Here is a 19,277-nt window from a genome sequence, read left to right as displayed (position 1 = left end):
GATGTTCACTTTCAAGAACCTCTTCCTCATTTCCCTATCAACATCTCATACAAGGAGAGCTGTTTTCTCTGAGAAAAGTTTTTCTGCCCATGCCAGTCGAGTTGAAAAATATTTCTTGCTTTGGCCATCCAGTGTAATCTTGCTTGATAGACAGGCTTCCTCTATCCTGTCATTCCAAATTTCAAATTAAGCAAGTTCTTATTGAGCTTTCTAATAATTTGCATCAATGTCTTTGCTTTGTCTACTATTGAGTTATATTATACGCCAAGATAGCTGTTCGTGTCTTTGAACAGGTGTTCTAAGCGCTACGTCGTTCTTCTTTGAAGATTCATTCCTCAACGGAAATTTTCTTTCACTTTGAAAGGTGTGTGTTGTGAGAAAATGCTGTGAACTGCACCAATAATCAGGGACAGTTAAAATCTGAACCTTTTGTAAGTGGGCTGCTTCTGCGTTGGCAGCGCTGTGTAGCGCTTTGCATTGGATCTCTGACTGCACTTTCTTTGTAAGAGACTCTGTGGCTGGTTGGACTCGTTGTTGGAAGTTAATCGCCAGTAGTGTTGGGCAGTTGGAAGCTAGTCGCCAGCAGTGATGGAAGTACTGTTGGGCAGTTGGAGGTGAACAGACAGCAGTGATGGATGTTAGATGTGAGTAGTTAGCACTGATGGGGGTAGAGGTCTGAAGTGTTAGCGTAGGCTAAACATCTCGAAGCATCCGACTTGGAGATTGAAAATTATTCATGATTATGTATCTTTGTACTGGATGTCAATGACGATTTATATTCGTGTTTGAACTGGATGTCACATTGTTAAGCTTTGCAATAAAATCTTTCCTTAGCTAACCATATGCCTATTACTAGTTAGTGGCTTTAGTAGTTAGAATCTTTTATTTAGCTGGCAGTACTGACGCTCACTGTATTGCGGTAGTTCGCATAATGAAGATTTTTGTGAGGTAAGTGCTTAATGAAATGTATAGGTATTGGTTAAAAACAATCTTGGTTGTAATTTTAGTTTTTTTTTAAATTTTTCAACGACGCGTTTCGCCTTATTTAGGCATCTTCAGCTTATCTAAATAAGGCGAAACGCGTCGTTGAAAAATAAAAGAAAAACTGAAATTGCAACCAAGACTGTTTTTAACCAGTACTGTTAAGCACTGGTTTGCTGTTGTGCCACATATGGACGGGAAGAATTTCGAAATGTATAGGTTATTGTCAGGATTGTTTCTTATTCAGGGCCATTCTTTTGTATTAATTATTTAAAGTCAGGTTGCAATTTTTTGAGCAGTCAGATTGCGTTGCGCTAGAATATTGTGAGTCAGTGTCGACACGATAAGGAAAAGTAAAGAGAAAGCAGGCTCAGGACGTTCAGTTTTACTCAGCTGTTTCAGAATCAAATAACGTAGAAGTTTCATCTTCTCAGTAAATCAGCAGTTTAAGTACAGATTCACACATTTAAACAAAGAAGTTTCACTTTATGTTATACAATAATTCTAAAGCCTCAGAAAACAATTTATAAACCTGCCCCATAATGTTCAATATAAAGAGACTTTCTCTCCCCCCCCCCCCCCCTCTCTCTCTCTCTCTCTCTCTCTCTCTCTCACACACACACACACACAGAAACGAACTCTTTCATGTACCAGCACATCTGAAAAATGGGTTTCCATAGCTACTAATTCAGTACTAAGCAGTGAATAATGATTCGTTAAGAAATGATTAAGAACGGAGATTTCCGCATTTTTACAATCATTAACTTTAAGTTCAAAGGAACAAGTAAGCCGTCAGAACCAACATATAATTTGTAAATATCATTGCTGTGTAATACAACAGTACATTTAGCAAGTAGCGATTATCGAATTAACATTCGTCGACTTAACTTGTCGGCGTCTGTGACTTGATAGCATGCAGAGAGAAATTACAAGTAACTAACGATGTGGTTGCCTATTCATTAGAATATTCATCGTCCGTAATAAATCTTTCACAAATTTGGAGAGGATGATAACTGTGAATTTATCGGACGACGACAAGTTGGTCGCCACGCAATGTGGCACAAGTACCAATGTATGACTTGGTTTGGTTCGAAATAATTCAGAAAGCACTTGGTTAACAAGTATGTACATTGTCGCCAAACGAAATGAATTAATTTACAAATCCATATGCGTCTTCAAAGCAGCAGACATAAAATTCACTTTTATATTGAGTAATCGGAATACTATGTTCTTTGTGCACGATTTTAAACAAAGTAATAATTCTTTCACAATTTAGAAAAGGTTGATAACGGTGAATTTATCGCACGACGAATTAAAAAGATAACCTTCGTCATTATATTCAGCTTTCATTTAAACAAGTTTGAGCAATCTACAACCTTCCAGTTCACTGGCTCGATAAATGCTGTACATGCCTAAACGTAGAGTAATCGCAACCAAATGATGCATAAATGTTGTCATTTTTCCCCAAAACAACCCGAACAATTCGCCTAAGCTTCACCAAAGCAAATAATTGAAATGATTTCACCCAAACCTCTAATCGTTGTAGAGTCTCTACACGAACAAAGATCGTCCGCAGACAAATCCAGTCTTTCTTCCAAGTCGGAATACAGAACAGCTATTTGAAACAAAGGCTACATCGTGGCTTCTAAACTGCACGGGCTTCTCTTTGGTCGAAACAAAAAACTGACTGCTTAGAGATGCGAATTCCCCTTAGTGACCATGAGAAACTTGGCTCAAAGGGCTTATATCGATTAACCGAATCTGAGTATATCAGACACGCGTACAATATTGCGAAGGTAACTATAGCAATATTAAAAACAAAATATAATCGCAAGAAATGAAATAGACGAATGAACAGGCAGGCGTTCAACTTCTTCCATCGCCTCTTCTGTGCAAAAGTTGAGCAAGAGTGGTGATAAGTTTAACCCAAATCTTATATGCTACATCAGACGAAAATATCTACCCTGACTACCTGTCTTTGGGTTTTGTACTTGTTCTCGATTTTCGGCAGTCTTTGTACAATAATCCCAATCTTGCGAACTAGTTATTCCACCTTCAATAGCATAACGTTTTTTTTCTAGATCCACAAATGCTAGGAAGGTACCGTCGGTTTCCTTCAGTCTGCCTTCCATTACTAAGCGATATCTTGCCTCTCTGCTACCTTTACTCCATCATGAAACCAATCCGATTTTTGTCTAGTACGACTTACGCATTTCATTCTGTTCTACTGTATATTAATCTCTTCATCAGTTAACAGGCATGAATTGTCAGACTAAAGGCGTCTGCAGGTTGTTGTACTGTGATTCAACATTCATCGAGTTTTATAGTTAAAGAGAGAAGATGGACCCACAGGGTCCGAAATGCATCCTATACTAAATAAAACACGAAAAATTATGACTGAAGGCGTTTCTTAATTCATATCTCGAGTGTATTGAGTACAGTCACGTTTGAAGCTGCACAATATAGATAAAATTAAAAAGAAAACGGAAGAAATTTTGTCACATTTAAAATGACGTTTAAGGGGAAGATGTTCTAAAGAAAGGTGGTGAATAATGAAGTATAAAAGTGATATTACGTACAGTCTTATCAATAAATGATACGTGCTCGAATATAAAAATAACAGAAAATCGTTGATGCAGCGAATGCTAATGAAGACAAATACTTTTTTAAAAAGATCTTGTTTTACTCTGGCTGTGGTTCACAACCACATAAACGTTTTTGAATGACATCATCGAAGTCTTTGATTGTTAAAAATTAGTTATTAATAACATTCACAACTGCAACAACGACCACTCAGCCAGATTCAAGTGCAACACAAAAACACTTCGAAAACGGTATGTGTATTCTGTTTTTGTTGTTTTGATATTTTCTACTTGATAATATCTCAATGGCCGACACTCAATAGTGGATTTTTTTAAATAAATAATTTTGGTACTAAGAGATGATATAATTTAAGAAGTATCATCCTTTCGTTACTAACACTAAAGCTGCATGTAAAGTTCTAAAGTTTATCGGAAGTTTCGATGCACTACAAAACCGGAACTTTGAATTTAGATGCATACGAAGCAAATATAGCAAGCAGAAAGCATGGGTAGTCGGCGACACTACTTCATTCACCGCTATAGAATATAAGTTAAATATGAATGCTGTGTGATGCAGACATCTGATGTATCTCGTTTTCTTTTCATCTTTTTTTTTTTTTTTTTGCCTTCCTTTCGTGTCGTTTTCGATTGTCAAAATGCATCAAATGCTATGATGGCCACTTTTGTTCTCCGATGTCTTGACTGAGATTTGCTTACGGATCTGACAGCACAATGTATGCTACTATTTTGATTGGTGTTGTAAGTTGTTTTAGACGTCGAGAAGAGTAAATTAATCATTTTCCGCGACTACCAGCGCTTCAGGTAAGCGGACGTGTAAGCTTATTCGATGGAAATGAACTGCTTTTGATGCAAAACTGAACTGCAAAGCTCATACTTGTCGTCCTGTGATGAAGTAGTTTTTCAGTAATTTCCGCTACGCGGCACGGCTTTCGAAACTTCTGAATCCGCCGTCGGGGGCAAACACACTAACTTGTGAAACGGGATTCTTCCAGCCGAGCGCACGGCTGATGTTATTGGGTGACGTCGGACGGAAAAACTGCGGTGGCGGCGGGGAGGGGGTGTAGGTGGATGGTCGGGGGGGGGGGGGGACGGGCGGCCTTGGTACGCATCCGGGGTGGGGGAGGAGGACACACCGGAAGTGCGTTGCTGCTGCCGTGACGTCAGCAGAGGGGACGGATTTTACAGCAACCAAAATACACTCCCTCAGAGGCAGCGAGCGGAAAGCGGGAGGACATTCACAAATCTGATCAGGGGGCAAACGAACTGCTGTTGCAAAGATAAGGGACGGCAGAGATGGAGGAGAAGGGTAGGGGGCCGAACTTGGCGCAAATTCGTATTGTGGTAGGTGCCTGGGGAGATGCAAGTTATTCCTCTGACACCGAGATAAACATTTCCCCAAGCAGACCGCACTAGCGCTGCTAGGAGTCCTAGGGTGACAGAGGAAGTCAGATCAGCGCCCTAGTAAATTTAGGCTGCTGCAGGAGTTCGACTAGTGTTTGAATATCAAATACACCGGGTGATCAAAAAGTCAGTATAAATTTGAAAACTGAATAAATCACGAAATTATGTAGATAGGGAGTTACAATTGACACACATCCTTGGAATGACATGGGGTTTTATTAGAACCAAAAAAGTACAAAAGTTAAAAAAATGTCCGACAGATGGCGCTTCATCTGATCAGAATAGCAGTAATTTCTTTACAGGAAATGCTGAATATGTCCACCATTATTCCTCATTAATAGCTGTAGTCGTGGAATAATGTTGTGAACAGCACTGTAAAGCATATCTGGAGTTATGGTGAGGCATTGGCGTCGGATGTTGTCTTTCAGCATCCCTAGAGATATCGGTTGATCAAGATACATTTGCGGCTTCAGGTAACCCCAAAGCCAATAATCGCACGGACTGAGGACTGGGGACCTGGGAGGCCAAGCATGACGAAAGTGGCGGCTGAGCACACGATCATCACCAAACGACGCTAGCAAGAGATCTTTCACGCGTCTAGCAATATGGGTCTTTTTTTTGGTTCTAATAAAACGCCATGTCATTCCAAGCATGTGTGTCAATTTTTACCTCTCTATCTACACGAGCGGTTCTAGGCGCTAGAGTCTGGAACCGCGCGACCGCTACGGTCGCAGGTTCGAATCCTGCCTCGGGCATGGATGTGTGTGATGTCCTTAGGTTAGTTAGGTTTAAGTAGCTCTAAGTTCTAGGGGACTGATGACCTGAAGTTAAGTCCCATAGTGCTCAGAGCCATTTGAACCATTCTATCTACGTTATTCCGTGGTTTATTACGTTTTCAAATTTATACTGACTTTTTGATCACCCGGTATATGCTGACTTCCGGCACTGGGGCAGCGGTTAACGGCTGCACCTTATATTTGTAGCTGATTCGATGTGATTGTTTTTTGTCTTTAGGCCTCACTGTGAAATTTACGAAAGAAACAACAGAGGCATCCGTATACGTAGGATAAAAAAAAACTGTAGGCCGAAGTAAATGAGGAACTTAATGAAGGCATATGATATGTGCTACCCACAAAATTTCTTTTACAATTAATGCAGTATAACACAACATGGAAGCGGAATGTTTTGTATCCCGCCTAGATAGGCGGCGCGTGGATCTACTCTTGTGAACTGCTTCTCCAAAATAGGCCGAGAGTGAAGGACGCGAGTAGGAGCAGGAAAAGGTGAAGTACTTCGGTACTGGGTATACGTTAAAGCTCTTTTCCTGGTTTATGAACATATACAATTTATAATATTACTTTATTTTGCGTACAGATGAGCACATAGGTACGAAGCCGTTGATGTATCAAAGCTAACATAAGTTACACAGGCAAAATCTGTAGTGTCTCGCCCACTATGAAAATGAAACAATGTTGCTAGGTCGTCTGCTCGGGACCAAATGGGCTGAATCTGGAGCGGCGCTCGTAGAGCTGCAGAGCGTCGGCCAGAGGGCGCTGTGGTCGGCGTTGTCCGTCCGCTTTCGTAGTGCCGACTGACGAGAGCGAGCACCTACGTTGTGGCATCGTAGCTATCGACACCGCACGAAGTACTTACAGTGAGAAGCAAACCAAGACAGAAGCGTTTGTATATGGCACTACACACTGAAGTGCAAAAGAAACTGTTATAGGCAGGGGTCAGGGATTTTCTGTGCCTCGTGATGACTGGGTGTTGTGTGATAGCCTTAGGTTAGTTAGGTTTAAGCAGTTCTAAGTTCTAGGGATGACCACAGATGTATAAGTCCCATAGTGCTCAGAGCCATTTGAACCATTTTTTTGTTACAGGCATGTGCACTGGAATACAGAGATATGTAAACAGGTAGAATACGACGCTGCAGTCGGCAACGTCTATATAAAACAACAAGTGTCTGGTGCAGTTGTTAGATCGGTGACGGCTGCTAAAATGGCAGGTTATCAAAATTTAGGTGAGTTTGAACGTGGTGTTATAGTCGGCGCACGAGCGATGGGACACACAGCATCTCCGAGGTAGGAATGAAGTGGGGATTTTCGCGTACCATCATTTCACTACTGTGCTGCGAATATCAGGAATCCGGTAAAACATCGAATCTCCGACATCGCTGCGGCTAGAAAGATCCTGCAAGAACGGGACCAACGACGACTGTAGAGAATCGTTCAACGTGAGTGAAATGCAATTCTTTCGCAAACTGCAGTAGATCATCATCTTATTTTAATATCTTCACTTTCATTATGCACTTTAGACAATGGTGATCACTGCGCACTGAAGCCAGCGGTAGCACAGATTACAGAACTGAAGGTGGCAAATTTCGAAGCTTTGTTATATAGATTTCAATAGAAGACATTACAGTTTTGTTGAAGCTGTTTTTCATCTCAGATTTTGTGATTACACAAAAACAGTTGGAGAAGGCATAATTCGTGCTGTGTCATTTGATTAATGCTTCCTTCCTACTACCTTGTTGCCGTTTGTTCTTCAGCTTGGAGTGTAAAGATATTGTTTGCTCTATTTCTCAGTCAGAGAAGATGCAGATGCTGTACGGATGGTAACTTACCTAAATATTGGAAAACGTGGTAATACTTCATGAACTCAGCAACACGCGGGTTGGTACGTTATTATGTGCTAACCCGAAGTGGAAAGATTCATTTGGAAGTATGAAGAGGGAAACGCGTATACAGGGTGAGTCACCTAACATTACCGTTGGATATATTTCGTAAACCACATCAAATACTGAAGAATCGATTCCACAGACCGGACGTGAGGAGAGGGGCTAGTGTAATTGGTTAATACAAATCATAAAAAAATGCACGGAAGTATGTTTTTTAACACAAACCTACGTTTTTTTAAATGGAACCCCGTTAGTTTTGTTAGGGCATTTGATCATATAAACAAATACGTAATCAGTGCCGTTTGTTGCATTGTAAAACGTTAATTACATCCGGAGATATTGTAACGTAAAGTTGACGCTTGAGTACCACTCCTCCGCTGTTCGATCGTGTGTATCGGAGAGCACCGAATTACGTAGGGATCCAAAGGGAACGGTGATGGACCTTAGGTACAGAAGAGACTGGAACAGCACATTACGTCCACATGCTAACACCTTTTTATTGGTCTTTTTCAGTGACGCACATATACATTACCATGAGAGGTGAGGTAAACGTACACACGTGGTTTCCGTTTTCAATTACGAAGTGGAATAGAGTGTGTCCCACTGGAAACGCGTCGACGTATGTGGTATCAGCATGATGGTGCACCTCCACATTTCGCAATTAACACTAGGCTGACCCCTGACAGGATGTTCGACGGGTATTTCATAGGACGTGGAGGACGCATAAATTGGCCAGCCCGTTCTCCTGATCTTAAACCTCTGGACTTCTTTCTGTGGGGTACGTTAAAGGAGAATGTGTACCGTGATGTGCCTACAGCCCCAGAGGATATGAGACAACGTATTGTGGCAGCCTGCGGCGACATTACACCAGATGTAATGCGGCGTGTACGACATTCATTACGCCAGAGATTGCAATTGTGTGCAGCAAATGATGGCAACCACATTGAACATCTATTGGCCTGACATGTCGGGACACACTCTATTCCACTCCGTAATTGAAAACGGAAACCACGTGTGTACGTTTACCTCACCCCTCATGGTAATGTACATGTGCGTCAGTGAAAAAGACCAATAAAAAGGTGTTAGCATGTAGACGTAATGTGCTGTTCCAGTCTCTTCTATACCTAAGGTCCATCACCGTTCCCTTTGGATCCCTACGTAATTCGTTGCTCTCCGATACACACGATCGAACAGCGGAGGAGTGGTACTCAAGCGTCAACTTTAGGTTACAATATCTCCGGATGTAATTAACATTTTACAATGCAACAAACGGCACTGATTACGTATTTGTTTATATGTTCAGATGTGCTAACAAAACTAACGGGGTTCCATTTAAAAAACGTAGGTTTGTGTTAAAAAACATACTTCCGTGCATTTTTTTATGGTTTGTATTAACCAATTACACTAGCCCCCCTCCTCACGTTCGGTCTGTGGAATCGATTCGTCAGTATTTGATGTGGTTTACGAAATATGTCGAGCGGTAACGTTAGGTGACTCACCCTGTATACGAGGGTTGACTGAAAAGTAATGCCTCCACCTTCGTAACTCTTCAACAGTTGGCAGCATTGGTATGCAGCATGTACTGGCTTGTTCCGTAGCCTCTTCTCTACAACTCCTTAGCATTGAACGGTTGTGTAATCTCAAAAGTAAGGTCTCCTATTTTTTATAAGTACATAGACCTGTTTATTTCTACATTTATTTACATCAGTTTACAGCTTGACCATTTAGCTATTTTTCGACATAATCACCACTTCTGTCGATGCATTTATGTAGACGCTGTCGCAGTTTTTGTATGCCCATGTCACACCAGCTCGCCGCCATGCTGTTCAGAAAGTTATGAACCTCTTCTTTCACCTCGTTGTTGGAGTTGAATCGCTTTCCGGTCAAATGTTCTTTTAATCTAGGGAACAGGTGCCCCCACACACGAATATCACTATTGCCATGGTGAAGACTCATACAGGTGTTATGAGAAAAGATTGTTGTGTCCCACTGCTGCCTAGCCCAAAACGAGTGGTTTCGTTCCCAAGAGACACAAGGCCCTCTCGTAACCCCTGGAGAGGTGTTCTGGCACCCAATCCCCGCTCATGGAGCCTATTTGCTGTCATCTTTGTTGATATGTGCGCTCCTGCAGGTGTTCGCACTGCTTGCTGTTATATGGAGATATTACTGGCGGAATTAAAGCTGTGGGGAGGGGGCGTGGGTCGTGCTTGGGTAGCTCAGTTGGTAGAGCACTTGCCCGCGAAAGGCAAAGGTCCCGAGTTCGAGTCTCGGTCCGGCACACTGTTTTAATCTGCCAGGAAGTTTCATATGGAGATATTAATTCTGCACACCTATTCTGTTTCTTCCGCTGCGACTTCTGTGACAATCTTCGGCTGCTCCCGTTCCTAGAAACATGTTCAGTTTCTAGAGGCATCACTTTGCCTCAGAGCAACTTGGCTGCCATGTTCATCTGTCCCATTCTTTGCACCATTAAAGTGACAATACGGAGCCTCTGATCGTACGTTACTGTTGTACGAACTATTCTGAAGCAACACAAATCTCGTAATTACACACCACAAGTGCTGCAGTTTTTACAGGTGGTACAGTTCTCACAGAGCGCACGTACCGCCCCCTAACAATAGAAACAAGTACTGTTTCCCATAATATTACATTATAAACAAACTAGTGTGTTGATATCATAACTTATTTCTGGGATACGACAATCAATATTAAACTTTCGGCAGTATGAAACATTTATTTTGACCACTATGTAGCCGGCCGGGGTGGCCGAGTGGCTCTAGGCGCTTCATTCCGGAACCGCGCGACAGCTACGGTCGCAGATTCGAATCCTGCCTCGGGCATAGATGTGTGTGTGATGTCCTTAGGTTAGTTAGGTTTAAGTAGTTCTAAGTTCTAGGGGACTGATGACTTCAGATGTTAAGTCCCATAGTGCTCAGAGCCATTTTGAACCACTGTGTATACCCTATCGGCCCCTCCGTTGTTGTTCGAAGGTAAATCCCCAAAGTAAGGTCTCCTATTTTTTTTATAAGTACAGAACTCTGTTTGTATGGCAGTTGGTCACACTGTTATGAAGAGTGCTTCACGCGCTGTGTGTAAACATGCGCAAGCCGCTCTGAGGCGCTCAGTCTTGGCTTGGCAGCCGTTGAGAATGGAGCTTCCTTTGGATGTTACCACCAAGTGTCAACTGCGCGCAGTTATTCGGTTTTTGAACGCAAAGGGCACTGCGCCGATTGAAATCCATCGCCAATTGACGGAAGTGGATGGTGAGTCGTGCATGGATGTGAGATATGTTCGTAAGTGGAGAGTTTTCAGCTGGCCGGACCGAAATTCACGACGAACAGAGGAGCGTGAGAGCGTCAATGTCGATGGAAACAGTGTTGAAGGTTGAGCAAAGCATGCGTGAAGATCGGCGGATCACCCTGGATGATCTCTGCACGTTGGTTCCTGAGGTCTCCCGAAGCACCGCTCACAGAATTTTAACGGAAACATAGAACTACCGGAAGGTGTGCGCAAGATGGATGCCACGCATGCTGAATGAGGACCATATACGGAAACGAGTTGATGCTTCCCGCGCATTTCTTCACCGCCTTGCAGCCGAACAGGACAACTTCCTGGACTCAACTGTCACGGGTGACGAAACCTGGGCATACCACTTTACACCTGATACCAAACAACAATCGCGGGAGTGACGGCATCCTTCTTCGCCAAAGCCGCAGAAATTCAAACAAACACAGTCTGCACGTAAAGTCATGTCAACCGTTTTTTTTGGGATCGGAAAGGGGTATTGTTGGCCGACTTTATGCTCACTGGGACCACAATTAACGCTGACAGGTACTGTGAGACTCTGCCGGCCGCGGTGGTCTAGCGGTTCTAGACGCTCACTCCGGAACAGCGCCACTGCTACGGTCGCAGGTTCGAATCCTGCCTCGGGCATGGATGTGTGTGATGTACTTAGGTTAGGTAGGTTTAAGTAGTTCTAAGTTCTATGGGACTGATGACCACATATGTTAAGTCCCATAGTGCTCAGAGCCATTTGAACCGTTTTTTACTGTGAGACTCTGAAATAATTCAAACGGGCAATTCAGAACCGGAGAAGAGGAATGTTGAGCAAAGGCGTACACTTTCTCCATGTCAACGCTGACCCACACATCACTCGGCAAACCGTTGCTCTCCTGCAACAGTTTCAGTGGAACGTAATCACCCACCCACCCTATAGTCCTGACTTGGCGCCGCAGTGTCTATCACCTGTTCCCTGGGTTAAAAGATCGTTTGGCCTGAAAGCGATTCAGCTCCGAAGACGAGGTGAAAGAAGAGGTTCAAAACTTTCTACAAAGCATGACGGCAAGTTGGTATGACATGGGCAGACAAAAACTGCCACAGCTTCTACAAAAACGCATCGACAGAAATGGTGATTATGTCGAAAATAGCTAAATGTTCAAGCTGTAAACTGATGTAAACCATTGTAGATATAAATAGGTGTATGTACTTATAAAAAATAGGAGACCTTACTTTTGGGGGCCGGGTGCGGTGGCCGTGCGGTTCTAGGCGTTTCATTCCGGAACCGCGCGACAGCTACTGTCGCAGGTTCGAATCCTGCCTCGGGCATGGATGTGTGTGTGATGTCCTTAGGTTAGTTAGGTTTAAGTAGTTCTAAGTTCTAGGGGACTGATGACTTCAGATGTTAAGTCCCATTGTGCTCAGAGCCATTTGACCCATTTACTTTTGGGATTACTCTCGTAGAAGAGACATTCTGGTATCTTACTTTTTATTTTTATTTTCGATAATTTTGTACGATATTACAGGCCATAACTGTCTCGTTCTACAACGGTACTAACATGCTGTTCGGCATTTAAATCCTAATACCCCGGTAGCACATAACTTTTGGCCCCTGACATCCACAGAGTCACTCGTCACCCTCCAAGCAAAATGCGGCGGTGTGGGGCGAGTAAAAGCTGCGCGGCGCCGGCAACGCCGGTGCTGTTTCTGCAGCCAGCTGACGGCGGCTCCGCGCGCAACATTAATCTTGATGAACAAGTCTGGCGCGGGGCGCAACTTGTTAGTATCGGCAGGCGCGCTGTCGCAGCCACTGCTGCCAACTTGGCAAACTTGCAGCAGCAGCGCCTGCGCCTCGGTTGCCTGCCTGCTAGTTTCGGGCGGCCCGGGAGGCCAGGAGGAGGCAGACCTGTTGCCCGCTCACAACTTGGCTAAGTAAGGCCGTCAATGCCGGCGGGCTTGTTTGCCTGTCGATTATAACGCGCCGGTGCCCACCTGCCCGCCCCCACGGCACAGCTGGGGGTGGCTCCGGGTCGTTGCCGAAACGCGCTGTCCGTTGCACGTGCGGCCTTTCCTACTCCTTGACAGGTGTGGAACTGCTAATGAACGGTTTTATACGCTGTCAATTGCTACTAGCTCAAACATTGAGCCACAGAGACACAACATTTAAAGTAAGATACACCTCTGCAAATACCATGTTTATCTAGTAACGAGAGTATATTGCGGACTGGTCGTCTTAGAAATTTTCATACTTATACGAGGTGCGTACAGTAAGTAATGCAACAGATTTCTTTTCTGAAAGCAGGTTGGTTTTGTTCAGGTTTCCAATACACCATATTATTCCCCACTTGTTTTGGCTACAAAACCCTATTTTTCAACTTAATCTCCGTTCAATGCGACGGCCTCACAACACCCTGCTGGGAGGATCTGTATGCCCTCATGGTACCACTCTTTTGGTCAACGTCGGAGCCAACGACCTGCTCCATCACTAACGTTCCCATCTTACAGGTTCTGCATCCCGCAAAGTGCATCCTTCACTGGACCAAGCAGATGGAAGTTTGTAGGTACGAGATTCGGGCTATAGGGTGGATGTCAGACAACAGGGCCAATGACGTTTTTTGAGATCCTCTCAGGTACACAGACTAGTGTGAGGCACTGCAAGGGTTAGCTGCACGGTGTAAGGCACCTGGGTTAGCTGTGCTGTCTAAGGTGCCTGGGTTAGCTGTGCTGTCTGAGGCACCTGGATTAGCTGCACTGTCTAAGGCGCCTGGGTTAGCCATGCAGTCTAAGGCGCCTGGGTTAGCTGTGCGGTCCAAGGTGCCTGGGTCAGCTGCGCTGTCTAAGGCACCTGGGTTAGCTGTGCTCTCTAAGGCACCTGGATTAGCTGCACAGTCTGAGATGCCAGGGTTAGACATGCAGCCTAAGGAGCCTGGGTTAGCTGCACAGTCTAAGGTGCCTGGGTCAGCTGCGCTGTCTAAGGCACCTGGATTAGCTGCACTGTCTAAGGTTCCTGGGTTACCCATGCGGTCTAAGGCACCTGGGCTAGCCTCACTGTCTAAGGTGCCTGGGTTAGCCGCACGGTCTAAGGTGTCTGGGTTAGCCACACAGTCTAAGGTGCTTGGGTTAGCCGCACGGTCTAAGGTGTCTAGGTTAGCCATGCTGTCTAAGGTGCCTGGGTTAGCTGCACTGTCTAAGGCACCTGGGTTAGCAAAGCAGTCAAAGGCGCCTGGGTTAGCCGCACGGTCTAAGGTGCCTGGGTTAGCCACATGGTCTAAGGCGCCTGGGTTAGCTGCCCTGTCTAAGGTGCCTGGGTTAGCTGCACTGTCTAAGACGACTGGGTTACCCATGCAGACTAACGTGCCTGGGCTAGCTGCTCTGTCTAAGGTGCCTGGGTTAGCTGCACTGTCTAAGGCGCCTGGGTTAGCTACGCAGTCTAAGGCGCCTGGGTTAGCCGCACGGTCTAATGCGCCTGGGTTAGCCGCACGGTCTAAGGAGCCTGGGTTAGCCACACGGTCTAAGGCGCCTGGGTTAGCTGCCCTGTCTAAGGTGCCTGGGTTAGCTGCACTGTCTAAGACGACTGGGTTACCCACGCAGACTAACGTGCCTGGGCTAGCTGCTCTGTCTAAGGTGTCTGGGTTAGCTGCACTGTCTAAGGCGCCTGGGTTAGCTACGCAGTCTAAGGCGCCTGGGTTAGCCGCACGGTCTAATGCGCCTGGGTTAGCCGCACGGTCTAAGGAGCCTGGGTTAGCCACACGGTCTAAGGTGTCTGGGTTAGCCACACGGTCTAAGGCGCCTGGGTTAGCTGCCCTGTCTAAGGTGCCTGGGTTAGCTGCACTGTCCAAGACGACTGGGTTACCCACGCAGACTAACGTGCCTGGGCTAGCTGCTCTGTCTAAGGTGTCTGGGTTAGCTGCACTGTCTAAGGCGCCTGGGTTAGCTACGCAGTCTAAGGCGCCTGGGTTAGCCGCATGGTCTAATGCGCCTGCGTTAGCCGCATGGTCTAGGGCGCCTGGGTTAGCCACACGGTCTAAGGCGCCTGGGTTAGCTGCCCTGTCTAAGGTGCCTGGGTTAGCTGCACTGTCTAGACTGGGTTACCCACGCAGACTAACGTGCCTAGGCTAGCTGCTCTGTTTAAGGTGCCTGGGTTAGCTACGCAGTCTAAGGCGCCTGGGTTAGCCACATGGTCTGCGGCGCCTGGGTTAGCTGTGCTGTCTAAGGGGCCTGGGTTAGCTGCATGGTCTAAGGTACCTGAGTTAGCCGCACGGTCTAAGGCACCTGGTTTAGCCACAAGGTTTAAGGCACCTTGCCACCGTTCGCATGGCTGCCCCCGTCGGAGTCAGAGGTTCACCTCCCATGGGTACGGGTGTGTGTCTTGTCCTTAGCATAAGTCAGTTTTATGAAGTGGTGTGCAAGCCTAGGGACCGATGGCCTCAGCAGTATGGTCCCATAGGAACTCATCACAAATTTGCTAGTGTGAGGCCTTGGGTTGTCGAGGAATCGGAAAAGTTCGTTGGCATTTTTGTGGCGACCAGCATGTTGAAGAGGTTTCCTCAGTTTCCTGAGAGTAGCACAACACACTTCAGAGCTAGTCGTTGCACGATGAGGGAGGACATCAAACAGAATGACCCCTTCAGAGTCCCAGAAGACAGCCGATAAGGCTGATGGTGCAATCTTGAACTTTTTCCCCGGAGGAGAGATGGTGTGATGTTCCACGGATAGTTGTTTCATTTCCGATTCGAAGTGATGAACCTAAGTTTCACCGTGTGTGACTTTGTTTTAGCAAAAATATTCACGGTCAGCCTCGCAACTCGCAAGAGATTCCCCACGGATGGTCCCTATGGTCTTGTACAATCGGCGTTCAAAACGTTTTGCACAGTCGTCTCTATTTTTTTATTTTTTGCAGGAGGAGAATGAAATTTTTTGTCAACATCCATAGAACATTTAGCTATAAGTTGGTATAAAAAGTATTTGCTCTTATTTACAGGTCAGCAATAATGGGCCGTAAAGTAGATAGATTGCGACAACGGTCAGTGATGGAGTTCCTTTTCAAGACCGGCGATGACTCTGCCACATCGATTCACAGGAAGTTGCTCCCTGTTTATGGGGAGGACACAGTGGATCGCAGTATCCAGCAGTCGTTGCAGAGGTTTAAAGAAGGTGATTTCTCTGTACTGGATAATCCACAATGCGGTAGACCATCGACGGCAGTGAGTGATGTGAATAAGGAGACCACTGATAAAATCATCCAAAATGATTGATGTGTGACGACACGACAGTTTGCTGAAATGACTCCTTCGTCATTGGGTAGTGTGGTATTACTGGTACAGTCACTAGGTTACAGAAAAATCTGTGCACGTTGGGAGTCTAGATTATTGACAAGAGAAATGAAAACGATGAGGAAGAATGCGTGCGAGGGTCTCATGAAGACCTTTACTGAAGAGTGGAAATAGTTTTGACGGCATCATTGCCCAGGATAAAACATGGTTGCTTTTGTCCGAATCTGAGAGCAAAACCCAATCCCTGCAGTGGCGTCATCTGGGCTTCCCTCGAAAGAAGAAACCAAGACTTTCACGAACAGCAGACTGAAAGGTGATGGCCTCCTTCTTCTGGGATCAGTGAGGTGTCATTTTCATTGATTTTTTTTCGTACCTGGCTCCACAGTTAACCGGGACAGTTACTGTTTGTCACTGGGCAAGCTGCGACGTGCAGTCAACACCCGCAGACCACAGTTTTAGGGTGAGCTCATCAGACTACACTATGACAATGCCAAACCCCACACAGCCCTTATGACGCAGGAGAAAATGAGGAAAATGGGTTGGAAAATTGTTCCTCATCCTCCCTACAGCCCGGACTTGGCTCCGTCTGATTTTTACCTCTTTGGTCGTCTGAAGGCCCACCTGCGTTGTGAAACATTTTATAGAGGGAAACACCTTATTTCCTCTGTCAAGCGATGGTGTAAAAGTCAATCCCCAGAATTTTACCAAAGTGCATTTACATCATGGAAAGAATGTTGGGCTAGATGGGTCACAGCTGATGGAGGCTACGTTGAGTAGGCTCAATGTATAGCTAAATGTTCCAAGTATGTTCACAAACAATTTCGTTCTCCTCCTCGAAAAAATAAAAAAATTAGAGACTACTGTGCGAAACTTTTTGAACGCCCTTTGTGTTATGTGGCGAGTAACTCAATGGGCACACATCTACTTTGTGTATCCCAACTGGTGAACGAGTGTGTCGAGTCGTGCAGCAAGATGTTTAACTGAGATCCGTGATCACCTCGAATGAGAGTGTCCGCACGTTCCAACGTTGCAGCAATCAGAGATGTGCCCGCGGACGGCCGGCTTGGGAGAGGGGGGGGGGGGGGGGTGTATCGGACAGGCCTGCGCGACTTTGTTGCGGTGATGACTGGCGCCTCGCCCAACGACTCAGCGTGCTTTAGTTCACTACCAGGTCTCCGTGGGCATTCTGCAAGGCCCTGTTAATGTCTGCGACGGTCTTGTTTCCGGCCAACAGACACTCTGCGACTGCTCTCTGCTCAAAGTGCACATCCGTGACAGACGTCATTTTGAAGCTCGCGTTCATTGCTGCCACCTATCAGATCTTCGTGAAACTGTACGGGCTGAAGCAGGAATATTTCACCACGTTCCACAACAAATTCGGCATTTTTTCAGACGAAACTGGAATAGAAAAAAAACGTGTTGCACTACGCCCCTCGGATAATTTGAAGTCCAATGCTTAGCCATCTAGTAAGTGCGATGTGCGCAATCGTGCATGGAAGTACAGTAATTACGGGTTAACGTTAGTTTCGCATTTTCTGCTAGAAAGCTTCACTGTACAGGGTGTTTATAAATTTGTTATTCAAAATTGTGAAAATGACAAATAACTTACAAAAATCCAGAGCGTTGTCTGTTATGAAATTTCCTGGCTGATTAAAACTGTGAGCCGGATCGAGACTCGAAATCCTTTTCGCAGGCAAGTGCTCTACCGACTTTGTTTATCTCATTTTGTTGGTTATTGTTCGTTGCATATGTTAAGGGCGGACATCCATGACACCTGTTCAGGTTCATCGTTGATCACCCAGTTTTTTTTTATTTTTTATTTTTATTTTTTTTATTGCAGAGAGCAGCTAACCCTCTGACCGAACACGTTGAGCTACCGTGCCGGCTTCCGACTGAGCCACCCACGCATGACTGACGACGCGTCCTCACCACTTAATTTCCACCAGTACTTCGTCTCCTACCTTCCAAACTTCACAGAAGATCTTCTGCGAATCTTGTAGAGCTAGCACTCCTGGAAGGAAGGATATTGCGGAGACATGTCTTATCCACAACATGCAGGATGTTGGCAGAATGCAATTTTCACTCTGCAGCGGAGCGTGCGCTGTTATGAAACTTCCTCGCAGATTAAACTGCTTGTCGGCCGAGACTCGAACTCGGGACCTTTGCCTTTCGAAGGCATGTGCGTTACTACGCAAGCACATCACACGACCGTCCGCACAGCTTTAATTCCGCCAGTACGTTGTTGGATGGTAGGAAACGAGGTACTGGCGGAAGTGAAGCTGTGAGAACGTGTCCTGTGTTGTGCTTGCGTAGTTCAATCGGTAAAGCACTTGCCTTCAAAAGGCAAAGGTCTGGAGTTCGAGTCTCGGACCGGCACACAGTTTTAATATGCCAGGAAGTTTCAACTTACAGAAATGTTTGATACAGCACTGAATGCGGTATATCATCTAGTTTTATTCTCACCTAACATTTTTAGTTCCCGACGGAGCTAGGCGGCATAGAGTCGAGCAACGATGCAGAACGTGCGCAATGTTGTTTGTGGTTTCATGAATCCAGATCCGCTACTACAGTCAGAGACAATGCAGGACTAACACCTCAAAGACAAACCATTATTAACTGTTTATGTATCACATAGGACACCGGTTCAGTGTCGGCCAGCAATCTCAGCAACTGAACAAGTTCGGCAGACTTACATTTGTAGTCCGAATAAATCGACAAGCCGTGCCAGCTTACAATTAATAGAATATACCTAGCGTTGTAGTGCAGAGCCGGCCGGTGTGGCTGAGCGGTTCTAGGCGCTTCAGTCTGGAACCGCGCGATCGCTACGGACGGAGGTTCGAATCCTGCCTCGGGCATGGATGTGTGTGATGTCCTTGGGTTAGTTAGGTTTAAGTAGTTCTAAGTTCTAGGGGACTGATGGCCTCAGATGTTAAGTCCCATAGTGCTCAGAGCCATTTGAACCATTTTGTAGTGTGGAAGGTATTACAGACAGGCCTGTCATTGAAGCTATTCAAATTGGAACTGTTGAAAGCTTTTAAGAGAAAGTGACAAAGAAGCACGAGCTGA

General features: G+C 45.4%; 1 protein-coding gene across 1 annotated transcript; it reads right to left on the bottom strand.

Annotated features, from left to right (window-relative positions):
• Positions 1 to 13,577: 13,577 nt before the first annotated feature.
• LOC124605929 (cuticle collagen 40-like) lies at positions 13,578 to 13,958 on the bottom strand. The gene has a single exon (XM_047137886.1). The coding sequence runs from the start codon at positions 13,956 to 13,958 to the stop codon at positions 13,578 to 13,580; it is 381 nt and encodes a 126-aa protein (XP_046993842.1).
• Between the last annotated feature and the right edge of the window lie 5,319 nt (positions 13,959 to 19,277).

This window comes from Schistocerca americana, chromosome 3 (genome assembly GCF_021461395.2).
Source record: "Schistocerca americana isolate TAMUIC-IGC-003095 chromosome 3, iqSchAmer2.1, whole genome shotgun sequence".
NCBI classification, from domain to species: Eukaryota; Metazoa; Arthropoda; class Insecta; order Orthoptera; family Acrididae; genus Schistocerca; species Schistocerca americana.
The sequence above is the reverse complement of the archived record's forward strand: the minus strand, read 5'-3'. Positions and strand labels throughout refer to the sequence as shown.